This window comes from Gymnogyps californianus, chromosome 1 (genome assembly GCF_018139145.2).
Source record: "Gymnogyps californianus isolate 813 chromosome 1, ASM1813914v2, whole genome shotgun sequence".
NCBI classification, from domain to species: Eukaryota; Metazoa; Chordata; class Aves; order Accipitriformes; family Cathartidae; genus Gymnogyps; species Gymnogyps californianus.
In genome coordinates, this window is record NC_059471.1 from 107371141 (window position 1) to 107388827 (window position 17687).

General features: G+C 35.6%; 1 protein-coding gene across 2 annotated transcripts in view; it reads right to left on the reverse strand.

Moving 5' to 3' along the window:
- NCAM2 (neural cell adhesion molecule 2) overlaps nt 1-17687 on the reverse strand; it is a 308501-nt gene that overhangs the window by 38973 nt on the left and 251841 nt on the right. For both annotated transcript variants that reach the window (XM_050894562.1, XM_050894569.1), the window contains exon 13: nt 2353-2472. In XM_050894562.1, coding sequence (XP_050750519.1) covers nt 2353-2472 — 120 coding nt within the window. The remainder of the gene's footprint in view (nt 1-2352; nt 2473-17687) is intronic.

Here is a 17687-nt window from a genome sequence, read left to right on the forward strand (position 1 = left end):
AAGAATAAGATTTTCAAAAGTAAAAACAATTTTTTCCATAATGAAAGGATAAAAATAATCTTAAATGTACAATTGAAGGGTTAATAGCCAGCTTAAGCCACTTTGCTAATTGAAATTCACAGACTAATTATAATTTCTATATGCCTATTATAAAGTTTTAAATCAGATGCTAAATGAATGTGTGTTGTCATACTGGAGTGTCTTATCTTCAAAATATCTGTAAATTTGCTTTCACCCAGAGAGATACAGTCCCTTTAGAAAATTTGTAATATTTGCATTTATCCCTTATCAAAGTAAAGATAAATTGACTTAGATCTCAACACAGAATTTGCCTAGCTTTCTATCAGATAACATATATATAATTTCTATCAGTTTCTATCACTTTTCTATCAGGTATAATGTTCCACATGAATAATAGCAAATTATTTTATCTGTCGTTCAATATATTTAGAATATGCATATGCTTTAATCAAAAAGAAATTTGAAAGCTGCCAAGTTACCAGTTTTGGACAGAAGAAATGTATCAATAAGAACATAATATAATAACATGGAAATATTTTGTGTTCTTTGTAGTCGTGTGACTTTTACTGTTCATTCTTTTGGGGCCCATATTCTTAACTATACTGAGTAACGCCCTACTCAGAAAACAGTTCAGCTGCAACAGATTTATGATAGTCTAGTCTAGTAATAGTTGCTGATGTATTTTGGTATATCTGTTTGAGTACTATACAGTGCCATCTGTTAGTTCCTTTATTTTTCTTCTCCCTTTAATTTATTATTGTTTCTATTTAAAAGTAATTTGAGAAAAATATTTTTCATTAGCCCTTAATATTTAAATCTGAATTTCTTGCCTATAAAGGTTACTACAAATATAGAATTGGCTTCATAGCATTTATCATTTGCATGTAATCATAGTTAAAACAATTTATTCTCATCATTTTTCCATAGCTTAAGATTTCTGTTTGAGGTTTGATAATTGCAAAAGTTGTGGCAGCATAGTTTGCTGAAGAAATGTCTCCAGAAAGGGCCATTTCATTTCTCACAGATGTCTATAATACCCTGAGTGTAAATGAGAAAAAGTCCTTAATCTCTTTCATGGTTTGTGCTCTTGAATATAAAACAAAAGATTTGTCTAAGTCTCAAAAATATAGATAATGGTGTGTTGGGTTTGTGTGGCACGGTTTTGGCAGCAGGGGAGGGGCTACAGGGGTGGCTTCTGTGAGAAGCTGCTAGAAGCTTCCCCGGCTCCAAGTCGGACCTGCCGCTGGCCAAGGCCGAGCCCATCAGCGACGGCAGTAGCGCCTCTGGGGTAGCATATTTAAGAAGGGGAAAACACTGCTAAAAAAAAGCTGCAGCAGAGAGAGGAGCGGGACGTGAGAGAAACGACCATGCAGACACCAAGGTCAGTGAAGGAGGAGAGGGAAGAGGTGCGCCAGAGCAGAGATTCCCCTGCAGCCCGTGGTGAGACGGCAGGCTGTCCCCCGGCAGCCCATGGAGGGTAACGGCAGAGCAGAGATTCCCCTGTAGCCCGTGGAGGACCCCACGCCAGAGCAGGTGGCTGGGCCCAGAGAAGGCCGTGACTCTGTGGGAGAGCCCACACTGGAGCAGTTCGTGGAGGACTGCAGTGCATGGAAAGGATTCGCGTTGGAGAAGTTTGTGGAGGGCTGATGCCCATGGGAGGGACCCCAGGCTAGAGCAGGGGAAGAGTGTGAGGAGTCCTCCCCCTGAGGAGGAAGGAGCGGCAGAAACAGCGTGTGATGAACTGACTGCAACCCCCATTCCTCATCCCCCTGTGCTTCTCGGGGGGAGGAGGTAGAGGAATTGGGAGCAAAGCTGAGCCCGGGAAGAAGGGAGGGCTGGGGGGAAGGTGTGCTTTTAAGATATGGTTCTATTTCTCATCATCCTACTCTGATTTGGTAACAAATTAAATTGATTTCTTTTTCCCCAAGTCGAGTCTGTTTTGCCTGTGACCATAAGTGGTGAGTGATCCCTCCCTGTCCTTTTCTCAACTCACGAGCCTTTTCATTGTATTTTCTCCTCCCCATCCTGCCGGGGGGAGGCAAGTGAGCAAGCGGCTGCATGGTGATTTGTTGCCGGCTGGGCCTAAACCACGACAAATGGGACGAATTCTCCAATTTAAGTTGATTCATACTACTTGGTGGGGGGAATAAGAGGAACTAAACATGATTTTTGAGAAAGAATGTAAAGACTGATGTTATACCCTGGGAAGTAGCATATAAATATAAAACATATTATCCACAGTGAATCATACTTTAAATTATCAGCTAGTCTGGAAATAACATATTCTAATAATCATTTACATTTTCATTTCATAGCACAAGTATTACTCACGGACAGGTAAGGTCTGAAAGATCTCGATTTTGCTATACTCTCCTTGCCCTTTTCCATTTACAGCAGCTACTTTGATTTCATATGTCGTATTTGGTTCCAAATTGCTGAGAACAACCATTGCTAAAGGAAAGGAAAAAAAAATATGGGAACAAAATCTGATGAAGCAATAAATTAAGAAAAAAGTCAGGTAATTTCATAATTTGTTTGCTTCACTTGCAACTTACGAGTCCCATTTTCTAATAATCCAGTGGTTCCAAACGTAGCTTTCTTGTTGAGTGTCAGTAGTCCCGTTTTTTAAATCTGCATAAAATCATTGTTGTGACTGTGCAAATTATGCTTCTGAAGGAATTTAATGTCAGTGTTACAGAAGCCATAGGCAACAATTAAGGACCTTGACGGGGATTGGCATTTTATGTTCAGACTGTGAGCACAGGAGACATGAATCTGGCAAAAAATTATGGAAGTTTCCTTTCTCCTAGCTGGCAATGGGCATCTCATGCACGTTCAAGCCACCTTCATACAGTTCATAACTTGCCATTTTTCCCTCATGGAGAGCAGTATCAACCACCCTTGGTCTACACTCCTAGATGCAGCTATGTGCACATTAGTGGTGAATTACTGGTGCTATGCTCTGCCAGTTCAACAATGTATTCAAGACCTAAAATGACAGATGGCTATGATGACCAAAGGAAGAGTTCTGAGTTAACTACTAAGGACTTGAAAGTGAATTAGACATGTTTGTACATATTTAAGAGGAGGTGTATGGAAATGCTTATTAAGTTATAAAAAAAAAAAAGTGATTCGGGAAGCAAACGGGTTTGAACTTAGGACACGCTTTCAGAAATGAAGACTGAATCCCTGGCAGCAACCTTTCACACAGCCTGAACCAACCTCTATGATTCTACCTGGAGATGCCATCAGAAGCAGAAAACAGGGGGAAAAGCTTGCCAAAAAGAATACTGTACAGCACTAAGAATATTGTTGCTGTAATGTACAGCAACAAATCTAGAAATAAAATCCAGGAAAAAGATGTTGGATTCCAGGATCCTTTATGACCTTTATATATGACCATAGTATTGTATATTACTAATGTCAATGTTGAATATGCACTTGGAAACTTCGATCCATACAGAGTTCTTGGACCATTACCCTGCCTTTACAAGAAAGCTTCCTTTATATTTTCTCTACAGCAATTGCCTGCTTGCTGCTTGCCAGCTCTGTGATGAGCTCTCCAGACGTCAGATTCATACTGAGGAATGGACATTAATCGGATGGACTTTACTTGAAGCACATTAGTATTTGTCTTGCCCAGAAAAGCAGGGGCTGTATAATCTCACAAGAAGATACAGAACTGTAATGTCTTGAGAAAGAGCCAGTAGTCTCTTTCTCAGTCTCTAGGGAGCCCAATTTTTTTCATTATAGAGAAGTATCTTAATAGTTGCTTTAGGCTTGCTTTTCAAGTTATATATTTAATGGAAGTATAATTATTTCTGTCAGTACTCTTTGTTATTCTTTTGAGTCCAGATTTATTAGAACTTCTATTTCTTTAGTTTCTGCAGCAGACAGACAGAGGTCCCATTACATGTGGAGCTAAAGGGATTTAATGAATTTTGGAAAAACAGTAACTTTTACATTTCACACTCTATTATGAGCACTTTGCATTAATTTGCCATTGAAACATGACAACTGTTTTCTTGTAAACAAAACAGTAGAATTGTCTGTCTTCCAGCACATTTTAGCTTTATCATTTTCATGAGATTTAAAAATATCGAACTAAAGTATAACCATGTCATGAAAAAATAAAATACCATCATGAGAATAAGAATAGAATTTGGAGAAGGATTATGATATATAACATTCAGTTATGGTAAGATGAAACTTAAAACCTAAACCAAGCAGTAGCAATGTTTGACTTGCCTTACAGCCATGATTACTTTCCAAGGCTGAATAATTTCACTGAAAATAAACCTTAGGGCATACTAAAAATTAGTGTTACTGTAAATGTTTTTAAAATTTAAACAACATAAAAGCATGACTATGAGTCTACACTTAATAAAACGCAAATGTGTTAACTACATAAAACCTAAGGATCTGATTCTATAAACACTTGAGTGACTCCTGGGGCCTATCTAAATGAATAAAATTACTTATATATGCAGTATTTAAAGAATCAGTGTCTACTTTAGAATCCCCTGCACAGCACAACGACTCTTACAAATACATTTATGGAATTAACCCAACTAAATCTGATAGCATAATATGTCCTCAAAAACTGGAACCACTTGGTATCAGTGATGGTATGAGTAAGATTAAGGAACTGTCCCGCAGTATGTAACAAAAGTGCAGGGCTTAAAAGTAATCTAAGAGTAGTGAAACTTTCACTGCTTGCTAAGCATTTTACATTTTTGAAATATATTGAGCACGGAAGAAAATACTTAATAAACTAGTTATTTTTTTTTTTAAGGTATGTATCTGTCATTTAAGTATAAAATCAGCTTATTCATCTTTCTATATACAAACGAAACTCTTCTTATAGGAGTCCATAGCTCATAGCCCTGGCCACAATGGATATTTTGATTACAGTTTTCAATGATCACGGAAGTAATTAGCTGTAAAATTTCAATTAATATTCTGAAAGAAATATAGGACTTTCAGTATATGAATGTGAAAAAATTGGTCCACTGCATACCATATGTGCGAATTATGCCATTGGTATATTCACTGGCATGTATCAATTCCCAAATACACCGAAAGTGAAATTCCTTTACTTCTTTCAGAATATAATTTGAAATTTTTCAGTCTTTTTCTACGTGTCCTATCTATCTGCTTCTGTTTTTATATTGTCTTCCTAATCACAGTATCTGCATGCTTTATCTGAACAATTCAATTTTGTAGACTAATTGATTTTGCTAGGATTATCCACAGAGTGACTGGTTGCATTGAGGAGTAGACTTCGAAGAACTACTCCAAAGAGGAAAAACCAGAAGATTCTATTGTGACCTCTGCAGGTATTGCTGGGCTCAATTAACATGATGCACAACAGCTCAGACCTTAGTGTTTTCCTCTTAGAAGAAGACAGACAGGGAGGCTGCAAGTCACATGGTACCCCTGGAGGAGATCATGACACAAGAAGTTACCAGTTATTTTGGTTTTGGTTTAATATACTGTACAGAGAGTTTAAAACAAAAGTATAAATACTTTTTTTGACAGGGTATGCAAGGAACGTTGGTTTTTTTTATTTTGTAGACCAGAATTTAAAAAGAAACATAACAACCAAAAAGAATTAAACCTGACTGAATGGCAAAATTTAGTTTAATATATTATGTGGCAAGAATCCTAAAGTTTAAGCAACATTAAAAATAAAGTCCTTATTTTTTACTATACAGATTCTTCTAATTTGCAAGCAAATCTAAAACATTAAAGGATGAACACAGTACAGAAAAAAAACCCACAAAAATTATACATTAGAGAAAAATGCAGAACTCCATACTATTTCAAATACAGCATGTAAGCATTTCAGCTAGAAAAGTTTAATTTATTATTGCAGAATTTTAACTGCTGTCAAGATGAACCATAGGAAAACAACATCTGACACAAGATTTGCTGTGAAATAAATTGTGCCATAAATCCGAGTCAGTAAAAACAAAACAAAAATCCCCAGCTGCTTTTCTGGTCCAGGGATAGGTTGTTTATATTACCTGATTACAGTAGAATGAGAGGAGAAATGTCTGGCATATTAAATTGTCTTTTCACCAAAGGAAATCTACCTCAGATATCTTCTAAGAACTGTGATATATTACATAAACCGTCACCAAAGCAAGGAAGGCTAGGGGAACTAATAGTACAGTTACACTACATTAATCCCAAAGTAGATCTTGTATGAGGTTAATTAACAGAAATATCACATCAATACATCGTTCTCATTGGAGAGCTATCTGTTGCATAGAACAATGTTCTTCCAGTTCCAAATTCAATCCCTTGAGAATGTCAGATCTAACTAAAGTAGGATATAAATTTATTTTGAAACAAAGTAGCTGAGACATATCATTGCTGAAATATCATCTTCACTCATATATATTTGAGATAGTGGCAGCAGTGCGAAATTTCTGTCAAAGAAGCATTGTGAATTTTAGGATGGGTTTTTTTTCCTATTTCTTTCCCTCTAATCTGAATCTCTATCACTACGCAGACTGAATGCAGATCGAATACAGTGCAGGTTAATAAGTGTTTTGATTTAGCGGCATTTTGCTGCACTCATTATTTTACCGCTCTCAAGGCAAAAACTGAGTCCCCTGGAAATACCTGAATACCTTTCAGAGGAAAAAAAAGAATAGCATTTTTATGAAGCTTAAACAGCTTTCTCTCTGTGATGATGACTCATTTTCTTTTAAGGACAGAAGAAAGACGCAGGAGAACAGTGAGGAACCTATGGTAGCAGGACATGCAAGGAGAACAGTGAGGAACCTATGGCAGTATAGCATTAAGGTTTTGTACAAATGTCTTAGACTTTTGCAGATGTCACACAATCTGAGGAACTTCTCCCAAAACCTGTCTGCCTAGGATAAGCAACACTGTTTTGTCTAATCTATGTGTCTGCACAGTAGGAGGAAGAGTATAAAACTCTTTTTTCTAGCTGAGCCTCACAGAGTTAGCTCACAGAAGTGTTGACAAAATGAAGTTAGAAATTGCCACAGGGGAGAAATACAGGAAAAAAATAAAAAAGGATTTTGCTACACAATAGGCAAAATGTTTATTCATATGCAGAAACAGCCACACTGTCTCAGTTCCATCTGTCTGCCTTGCCCAAATAACAATTAATTTCATAAGTACTGATTCAAGCATCTGGCTATAAATGTCAGAATTCAACTAACACAAATAAATGAACTTTAATAAAGAAAATATTTCAAGTTGCACATTATATGAAAAAACATAATGGTAATGAATCTTATTGCCAGTGAAATCATCGGCATAACTTCCATTAACATATATGGAGACAATATCAAGCCTTAAGTCATTCCCTAAAATGTGTACAAACGCAACCATTTTAAAAATCAGAGAGAATGGCTCTGTCAGGAATTTCCATCATTCTTTGTACTATAATGTATAATTATTGCATTATTTTGGAATAAAAGCTGTAGTGGCTTAATTAACTGTGAATATAAAAAATTACTTGTGAATAAAGATATATAGTGTGGTAGATCAGGTATAATTAGTATCATATAATGTTCACTAACATGAATAACTTCTTTATAAAATACTTTTCAGTAGTTGATATAAAATATGCACTTAGCAAAAATTGCTTTACTATTTTGTATACAGCCCCCAAAACACAATTACCCTGTTAAGCTCCTTTTCTCCATATATTTAATTCTTATTTTTATTGGGTAGGATTCTGAGATGTCAGTATACAAATTGAACCAGAAGTAGCATCCCCACCCTAGAGTCGTTCAGGGGATTATCTTTGATACCTATTTTTATTGAAATAAAACTAATAAGAAAAGACTAAGTAATCTATAGGACAATTATAATTACAAAATGTACAGTGCTATAAATCAATGAAAATAAAGCAAGCAAGAGCGTAATCCAAACCCCTTAGAAAAGAGCAAATTTGTGAACTGACAACATGGTTTATAATATATTGAATCAGCATGAATCCAGAAGATGGGTTTTGTCATTTAACATACTTAGGATGTAACAATGAATAGGTTTTCTTTAGAAGTTCATTTTCTAATTTATTTATTTTAAAAGTACCCTTAATTGAACCTATATTTAGTCTAAATCACAGCATAGCACGCAGTTGGGGGGTGGGGGTGGGGCAGCAGAATCCTAGGAGAAACATTCCTCGAACAAAAGCAATTTACCAAAATGGATCATTGTATCAGTAAACTGTTCCCATAACCTTATTCAGAACAGAAACATCCTTGCATGAACTGCATATCAAATAATTCATTTACACAAACTAGTGTCAAGAAAAAAGAAAGATTATTACTTGTATGTAATATTTTTAGGCTATAGACTTACAAAAGATATTTATACTCCCATTGATAAAAAAGCCCATATTATCATGATATCTTCTTCACATTTTTGTGTTATATCAATTTGACAATAGCATAGAATATTTTATGAACAAATTCTGCCACTTGTACTGATAAGCCTCCTATCAACAATCCTGTGCAACTAGGATCTAGCTTTGTTAGATTTTGGTTCTTATCACCATTAAAATGGAATTTATCTTTCAAACACACATTCTAACTTAAAATTAAACAAAACCATGTTAATTTTACTTTTATCCTCTAGCTGTCTAAAATGCTTTGTGCTTCTCCATTGCTTTCAGTGTATGGCAAAATCCTGTTGGATTGCTATCAAAATATTTCTTGCAAATTTGAAGTCGTTCCTTCAGGTATCTGTAGTTCACTTGTTTGTTAACTGAAGTTTTCTTAGCTGCTATTTTCTCTAGTTCACTGAAGTTGCAGATGACTTGGATAATACTATGTCATACCCTAACCCAAAGGACAGGAATGTATACAGCCAATTCTCCTGGCTCACAGTACTCCAGTACAGTGTAAACCCCAAGAGAGTTTTCTCCTTGCTTTCTATCCCTTGCAATTTTAGCTTCCTGTATAGTAAATCTGTTTCTGTTATTTAGTTAAGTCTGCCTACCATAACAAAGCTCTATTCTTCCTGTTCTTATATTTGGTCTTTCTTTTCTTGGAAAAGTTTGAAGATATTTCCACATCTTTAGTCTGATGTGTGCAAGGTGGGGTAGGTCAGGAGAAGAGACTCTCATTAAAAATTGTATTATTTTTAATGCTAATGTTTTTAGTGCACTTTTAGCAAAAGTAAATTTTCATAAGTAAAAATTGCCAAAATTTCTAGGAGAACACGTGAGGTATCACTATTAATTCCAACTCGCTATTCTTTTCCATTCAGAAACCTTCTAGCAATATAAAATGAGAATTTATAAATATAAAATAAGAATATATGAGTATGTAATGGATATACTGACTATCCATAAAATAATACTTTTTTTGTCCTAACTTTCCTGATTTTTCGTATCATCAGTACTAAAACTGATGTAGGCGAATTTTCCAAATTTTCTTTTCTCTTTAATTCCTTTAATTTCGTTATATTCTTATATAACCCAACACTTTGTTCCACAAGTCAGCTTCCCTTTCTTCAGGTCTGACACAACACTGCTTTTATTCAATTGTTTCTGTATTGTTCTTTCATAAATACCTTATGTTGCTATTTTGATTACATTCTATTTAACTGTAACGTACACAAACACACTAAGTGTTGGTTTAGTTTTTAGTAAGAAATATCTTACTTACAAAATTATATTTTTTGCAGCAGAGGACAAAGCCAATGTGTTTTTTATCATGCTAACAAGATGTGCTTCTTTCCCTCAACTGTAATAACACACACTAAAATACAAAGATACTCAAAGCTTTACTGAGTATTGGGATGGTACCTTTTTTTTAAAAAAAAAACCACCAAACCCCAAAACAAAATGAAAAAAAACTCCTTTTTCTATCCCTTTCTCCAAGGTTTTAGTTTTAAAATTTCCTATACTACCATTATGATGACCAAAGCCAACTGCTTAATGCCAAATCTTTAAAAATGCAGTTAACTTCCATAAAAGGTACTTGTATATCTTAAAGGGAAGGGAAATGGAGGGTAAGGAATAGGAAAGGGAGGAGAGAGAAGGGAACAGAAGGGGTAAAGGAGAGGAGAAAGAAAGAATGGACAATTAAAAACTTACTATGTTCCACTATATTTAAAGTTTGGGAGAGAGAGTGCTTGAAACAGTTGATACTCCCTGTAAGAAGATGTTGTTAAGCTAAACAAAGGTGTACTTAATAAACCAATTCTTTACACAATTCAATAGGCTAAAATGGAAATATATATTGGGCTTTAAACCCACACAATTCAAACGCATTTCAAAAACAAATGCTCTTTGAATAACCTAACCTTTAAAATGTTAAGTCTCCTCCAAGTACTCATTAGACCTTCATTTTATTTATTAAATAAATAATTACTTTAGAACCAGCTTTTAAGAAATTCTTTTTTCAAATTTTTTTGTGCATAGGATTGTGGGTGTTCTGAAGTGTTGAAATTTATTTGATGATAAATTAAACAACTTTCTTTGATGGCTAATCTTTTGTTATCCTAAAATTTAGAAACATTAACTGAAGTCAATCAAAATTATGGAAACGAATCTCATGGAGACTGGTGAACTTCGGCTCAGTCCTTAAAAGAACTGATTGCACTCTGGTAGCTTAAAACACACAAGCCCAAATCCCAGTTCTCTAATTCAACTGAAGGAAGAATAGCTGCAGCAGCAGAGACTGCAGAGTCTTATCTGGCTAACCCTACTCATTGATGTTCACCCTTGCAGGCACCACGAAGATGCCCAACAGAAACCTCAATCAGATCAAAGATAACTGTAGGTCTTTGGGGCAAGGGTGAAAGGGTCTTTCTGGTCAGGCTGAAAGGCCCGTGTAGGAACAGATGCATGCAGCAGGCCAATACATCCAGACAAGGCTGCATAGCTCAATGCCACCAGCATGACAGACTGCCTACTTGGGCTGTATTTGGAGCCGGCAGATTGAGGGAAGTTTATTGTCCCACTGTAGTTAGTGCTGGTAGGGCCAAACCTGGGATTGTGTGTCCAGGAACAAAAAGAAACCAGATAGGGTCCAGCAGAGAGCTACCAAGAGGAGCCTAGGGCACATGAACAATACATAGATGCCGAGGCTTATTTAGTCTGATGAAGACAATGCCAAGGGGTGACTGAACAGTCACCTACCATCCCTTCGCAGTGGAGATAGAAACAATGGTGTGAGACTCTTTTTAACAGTGGCAAATAGCATAACAAGGGCAACAGTCACAAGCTGCAGCTTGGCATGTTCAGACCAGATATCAGAAACACTTACAGAGTGGGACAGAAATGAAGCACTGAAACAGGTTACATCAAGACAAGAGGGTGAGGAATCTCCATCCTTGGGGGCTGAGATTGAATTAGACAAAGCCATGCCTGACCTGATCTAGGATTGGCACCAGTCCTGCTTCAAGCAGGAGGCTGGACCAGATAAACTCCAGATGTTCCTTCCAACCAATCTTTCTATGATTCTGTAAGTTAAAGGGGAATACTACCTTGGTTCTTGGAACCCCTTTTTCTCCTCTGCTATAAAACTGTTATGCACTTCTTAATGCAAGGATTTTAGTCTACTGCTTGAAGAAACAGAGGGCTACACTTAAAACAATAAAACAATACAGTAAAATCAATGGGGACTTGGACTGCTACTAGATATTCCCCAAATCATGCAAAAAGAAGGTATTGTTCAAAATGCTTTCTAACATATGACTAATGTTCTCAGTATAGTAGCATGAGGGTTCATTGTTAAATATTTATGTGACTATAATTGCTGCAATTTTAATAGTACAAATTACACTGCTAAATATAAAATCTGATGAAGTTAAACCTTTCCATAAATCAAATTTATTTTCTGTAGACATTAGTTTTAAAATTCTCTTATAACAAAAAATTCTAGGCCACTGAATACACCTGAACTTCTATTGGCAATATGAGCACATAAAGACAATAGAATTAAGTCTTCTACGTAAGTAATACTTTATTGAGTGAATATACAATACTACAATACGTAGTAAAGGAATAACTGTGTTAATCTCATTGCAGGAGGGCAATTAAGGCCCTTATTAAGATCATTTATGCTGTTTCATTTATCCCTTTTTCTTTTCTCTTTTTGAACACCCATCAAGGCTAAAAACAATGCTTACTGGGAGACGACCCAGAAAATAAAACAGGGCCTTCTAAGGGGAACAGGGATTCCATTTGTTAGGAGACTACAAAGAACGTACTGGTTGTTAGACTTTAGCTAATGCCACTAAATATTCCCTGTCTTATATCATGGTCTGGAATCCACCCTGGATTATTGAAGGAGGCAGTATATTTTGAGGGGGGAGGCTGGGGGTTAGCTATGAGTGCATACCTTCCTTTCTTCTATGCTTGCTACAGTTACATCACTTTCTCTCATTCTTCAATTGTATAAATCAAACTGTATCCTATCCCAGTCTATCTCATATATGCCAGAATCTAGAATCTCTTACAATTCCTTTTAGGGCAGAAAGAATTACTTGTATTTCAGTTTTTCCTGCCCATTTTTCTTCTGTTCCTACAATGGAGATCCTGTTGTGAGCTCATATCCCATTTGAAATTTGCAACACAAAGCTGGAGTTGAAAAGGGTCTCCTACATTCAAAAGTCCATCCGTGAGTTCTTCGTTACTGAGAGATCTTGAGAAAAAGGTGAGGTAGGTCTCACTTGAATTCATAGCAGACAAACCTTGTATCTTCTAAGCACAAAGTCCACAGTAGCTTCCATGGTGCATCTGGAATATGTTAGGTCAAATGTGTATATGCTGGCTAACGGTGTAGCAAGTCCACATTTTGAGGACCATGCTACTGTTTGAGAAAGGCAGGTATGGGAGACCTTGGTATACATTCTTGCAATACATCGACATTTGGTGGGTCTGTAAGCCCTCCCATTTGAGTCAAGGCTGACTCCACACTTCTGTATCACCATAGTCACTGGCAAATGGGGCTTGCCAATCTGAGGGCAGAACTGTGCCCAGATGCACAGCTTTAGTTGGAGCTGGTTTCCACTTGACTGACTTCACAGAGCGAGCTCAGATCTTTTTTCAAAAGGCTGAGCAGGCAAGTTTCTTTCAGTGTGATGCAACTGCTATTTGAAGCTGGTAAGACGGGGTAAGCTCCTGGTGACTGCTTTTAATACAGCAGAGTATAACTCAGATCTAAACAACTTATCCTAAACTAATAACTGATTACTGGTCCAAATATCTTCTCTTTTATCACAAAAAAAAAACAACCCAAAAAAACCCTCACAGAAAATGTCTTCAAAGTCTAAGATGACGACAGCAGTTTACTTTTAACAACTGCACCTTCTTCCTATGGTTAGCCAAGTTCTGCAGAACTACAATGATCTTTTTGTTCCTTTGAGACTTTGCAACAGATTTAAGATGTTTCATGTAATTCACTAGTTTTCTTATGTATAATGCAATTCACTAGTTTTCTTATGGTGTTACAAAACTGCACTGTGTTAGAGATACAAATAAGAGATGGCCTTTCTTAACCAGATGGACCCAAAATACCTAAGAAAATTAATTACTTTTTACTTATTATTACAAATATATCAGTACTTTTGCAAAGCTCCAAGACAGATGTCAAGAATTCAGGAATTCTTTATGCTAAGCCAAAGGATATCTGCAGAGCACAAAGAAATGAAAATTTCTAATACTGTGCTCAGAGAAGTAGTGATTTTTTTGTAGGCAAATTAATATATGTTAGCAAGCCTTGCATCTCAGTTGAGACTGCTATTTAAAATTCCAACACTTTTTAATTTTATTATAATTCTGCATACTAACAGTAATAAACAGAACAACATATATAAAATCTACGTGTCCTTTCTCAGTTTTACCTATGTACAGAGAATTATGTACTATAACATACTACTGAATTCATTATTAGAAATTAAATGCATGATTTTATCTTTTCGAAACTACTTATTTTACTTGTTCAATTTTATGTTCCAAACAAGCCACTTAGTCTGAATGCCAACAAAGGTAGTCTCCTATGCGCTTCTCTTGAATGGTATATTATCACTGACCAGATCTTTTAAAATGGAAGCTCATTGATACTAATCGTCCCATGACCAAGGTATGTTGCTGCATTCTTGGAGCTACCTAGGAAGTAGGTTATGACACAGGAGTTCTGTCTTTCATTCCTCTAACCCATGCAATTTTCAACTCTGGAGCATGCAAAGTGTGAGAAAAAGAGACTCTACTTGCTCTGTTACCAAATGCAGGAGCTGACAAAAACTTCACCACCACCATTTGAGGTAAGAATAAACCAGCTCCTGGTGACTGCTGTCATCAAAGAGGCCATCCTCACAGTGACAAGCAAAGGGACTAAAACGTGATCCCAAATGTGTCTTTTATGACATTCACTACTGTGAAAAAGCAAAGACCTCAAGGCTGACATGAATGATGATCTCAACAACTGTTCTTTTGATTCTTATATGCAAAGATAGTTTTCATTCATAACTTCTTCTTCCTCATCCCCATCCTACTCCTGCATACAATACTTTATTTCTTGCCAGTGGAGAAAGAGAAGACTAGAGAGAAAAAAAGTGATAAAAAGGAGATTCATTTAATGATATCGTGAAATGTAATACAGATAGGGCTATGCTATCTCTCCTTTGCTCATTGTTATATGTGGCAGAAGGAAAACTCCATTCATAACTACTCTGTCATTCAATGACCTTGAAAATACTTAAAGAATACTCTATCCTCCAGGAACACTTTTCTGTTTTGTATTACAAAATACAGCAGAAGTTTATATATGCATAAATATTCCATTAATGTACTTTACCTTTTTGTAAGCAGATTGGCAATGCAAAATAAATGCAGATGAATACAATACAGATTTGAACAGCAAAATTTGCAGCTGCACCATGCATCTCATTTATCAGTTATTCATATCCAATATTGCATTGCATTACTTCTACTTAACAAGATTTACCTTTACAAGCCAGATCAGCAAGACCTTTACATCAGATCAGCATGTTCACTGCAAATTTACTTGAGAGTGTGCCATCATAAAAAGCCTGAAAAGGTCTGAACAGGGAGTAGTCAGGAGTTATCACAACAGAGGAACAGCACGTGAAATATATTTGGAATAACTGATTCTCCATTTAATTGCTTATTAAAATATTTACTACATACATCTTGCAATCAAAGTATCTTGCATTTGTTCTTACAGATTTTCAAGTCTGCGTCTTTTAAAAAACCCCACACTTGAGCATAAATCACATTTTGCAATAAGCTTTGACTGTTTGACTAAATGCAATTGCAAACACAGAATTACAAGCTATTGAAGAGTAACCTCAGATACTAGCAGTGGTTTTATCTGCTTAACACTCAAGTTGCCTTTAGTTATGAACTCATGCTGTGAAGTAAATTGTCTGGGTTTTCTTCACTTCTCATGACATTTTATTCACCTTTGCGAAAAGTACATTTCATTCTCCTGATGTTTTAGGTCTGTATAAAAACCTGAAATATTTAAATCTAGCTTTCCCTTTACGCTTATCACTTTCCAGTCTCTCTAATCCATCCATGTAATTTCGTTTAAGACATTTATTTACAGTACAACCTTTCCATCCACATGAGACTTTTACAGCAAAGATTAAGCTGGATGGAGGCCAAGAATATTATAGAGACAGAATTAGAGGGCTGAATAACTTTCTTACATACAGGTATACATGTAAATTAATTTGGATAAAAAGTGGTCTTTTTCCTACCATCTAACAGTAATCTATAGTGGATGTAAATTGCATCCATTCTTTCACTTGTTTTTTTTTTTAATTGTATGACATGTTGCAAATTATATCATGCCATTTTATCCCAAGAATTTAGATTTATTAAAATGAAGGACTTTTTATTCATGTTATTTGTATTGCATCTTACATCACTATAGCTTAATAACATAGATATATGCAACTCCCACATTCTTGTAATTTCAAAGCTGGTTTAAGTTGAGAAAACTATTTTTTAATCAAGCTAAATATCCAGTTTCTTTTGAAAAAGAAATCCCATGGGTTTAGGCTTAGCAATAGTATCATAAGTATATTAACTGATATCAGGAATGATCTACGAATTTTTCACAATATTATCAATTATTGCCTATTGACAACAGACAATTTCTTAAATTAAACCACTAATTAAAGTCAATTAGACTATGTGACAATAAATGTGACATTTTAAGATTCTCCATATTGTGCATCAATTGCTGTGGTACAAGTTGGGTATAAAGTGACGAATTTTTTGGGTTTGGTTTTACAGGTTTTTTAAATCCATGTTTTCACTGGTCTTAAACTGCCTTCCTAAGAGTCTGCTAAATGGAGAACCAGATTCTAAAGCTGAATTCACAACCCAGAAATGTTTTCTGAATGACTTATGGCATCATTTAACATGTACAAAAATCTCTGAGACTTCAGGTACTTCTAAATTTCTGAAGTACATACATGATATTCCAGAAATGCAGAAACACTCCTCAGGAATAGCAAGCTGTCATTTTAGAAATGAATGTGATCACAATTCATGTCATAGGGAGCCAAATCTGACAGGTATGCCACGGAATTCAATGTCTCAAATACTTACTAAAAACGTATCTTCCCACTGGAACAGGCTAATGAACGCATTTTTCCTTCTGCTTTAGCAGCTTGCACTAGACATTAATGAATTCTGCCTTTAAGATTTTCAACTATTAAAATAATTTTGAATGCTGACTTAGCCTACCAAAATATTTGCGATTTATTTCTGTTTGATCTACAAATTATACAGATACACTCTACCTAATTACTAAACTCATTAAGAAAATTATTGAATTATATGGGGTTCATGTCTCTCAGGAATCCATTTGAAAGTCTTCCCAGTTTAATGGCAAAGTATTATTACATTGGGAAAGTGTTTTAGTAATCAATGGGGTACATACTTTCATGCTTCAGTACAAAAGAAGCAGGAAGTACAAAACCTACTACCTAAGATGTAGTACATGAGAATTCCTCCCCATGACAGTAACAAGGTACAGTAATTGCTATATGTTACCATGAGAAAGAATATCTTTTTGCATAATGGTGTTTCTGAAATCTCGGTGGAAAACCATGCACTATAAACTTCTAAAGTCTTCTGAAAGAATGTCTGTTCATGTGATGTCTATCAAAAAGTCTTGCTTAAAGACAGAAAATGAAGTTCAGTAGTTTTACCCAAAAATCTGAACTGCACAGACACAAAAAATCACCATTTCATTGCTTGGAACGTCATATATATAATAGTAAGTAAAAGAGAAAATGGAATGACCTTATTTTAAATTTACTGAATATTTTTTTACTAGAACGATTATAGTAAGATTTGCCTACATACATGCATACTTTCTCACTAGTATAGCCAATTCAAAAGTAAAAAGCATAACACAGAGATAGACAACTTCAAGTTTTAATTACCTCATCAACACTGGCATGTACATAACTTCCTCTAACTTTAAGGACACATGTAGTAGAAAGAGCATCAGTACCAGGCATAACACACAGGACAGCAGTTTAAAAACGTATCTGGGGTAACAGAAAATCCTTTCTCTACTATAATGTGCCTAAAAAAAAAGTTAAATGCATGTGAAAAAATAGTACAGACAGAACCTTGTTTAAAAACTCCCTCGTTTCACAAACCAATCACTAAACAC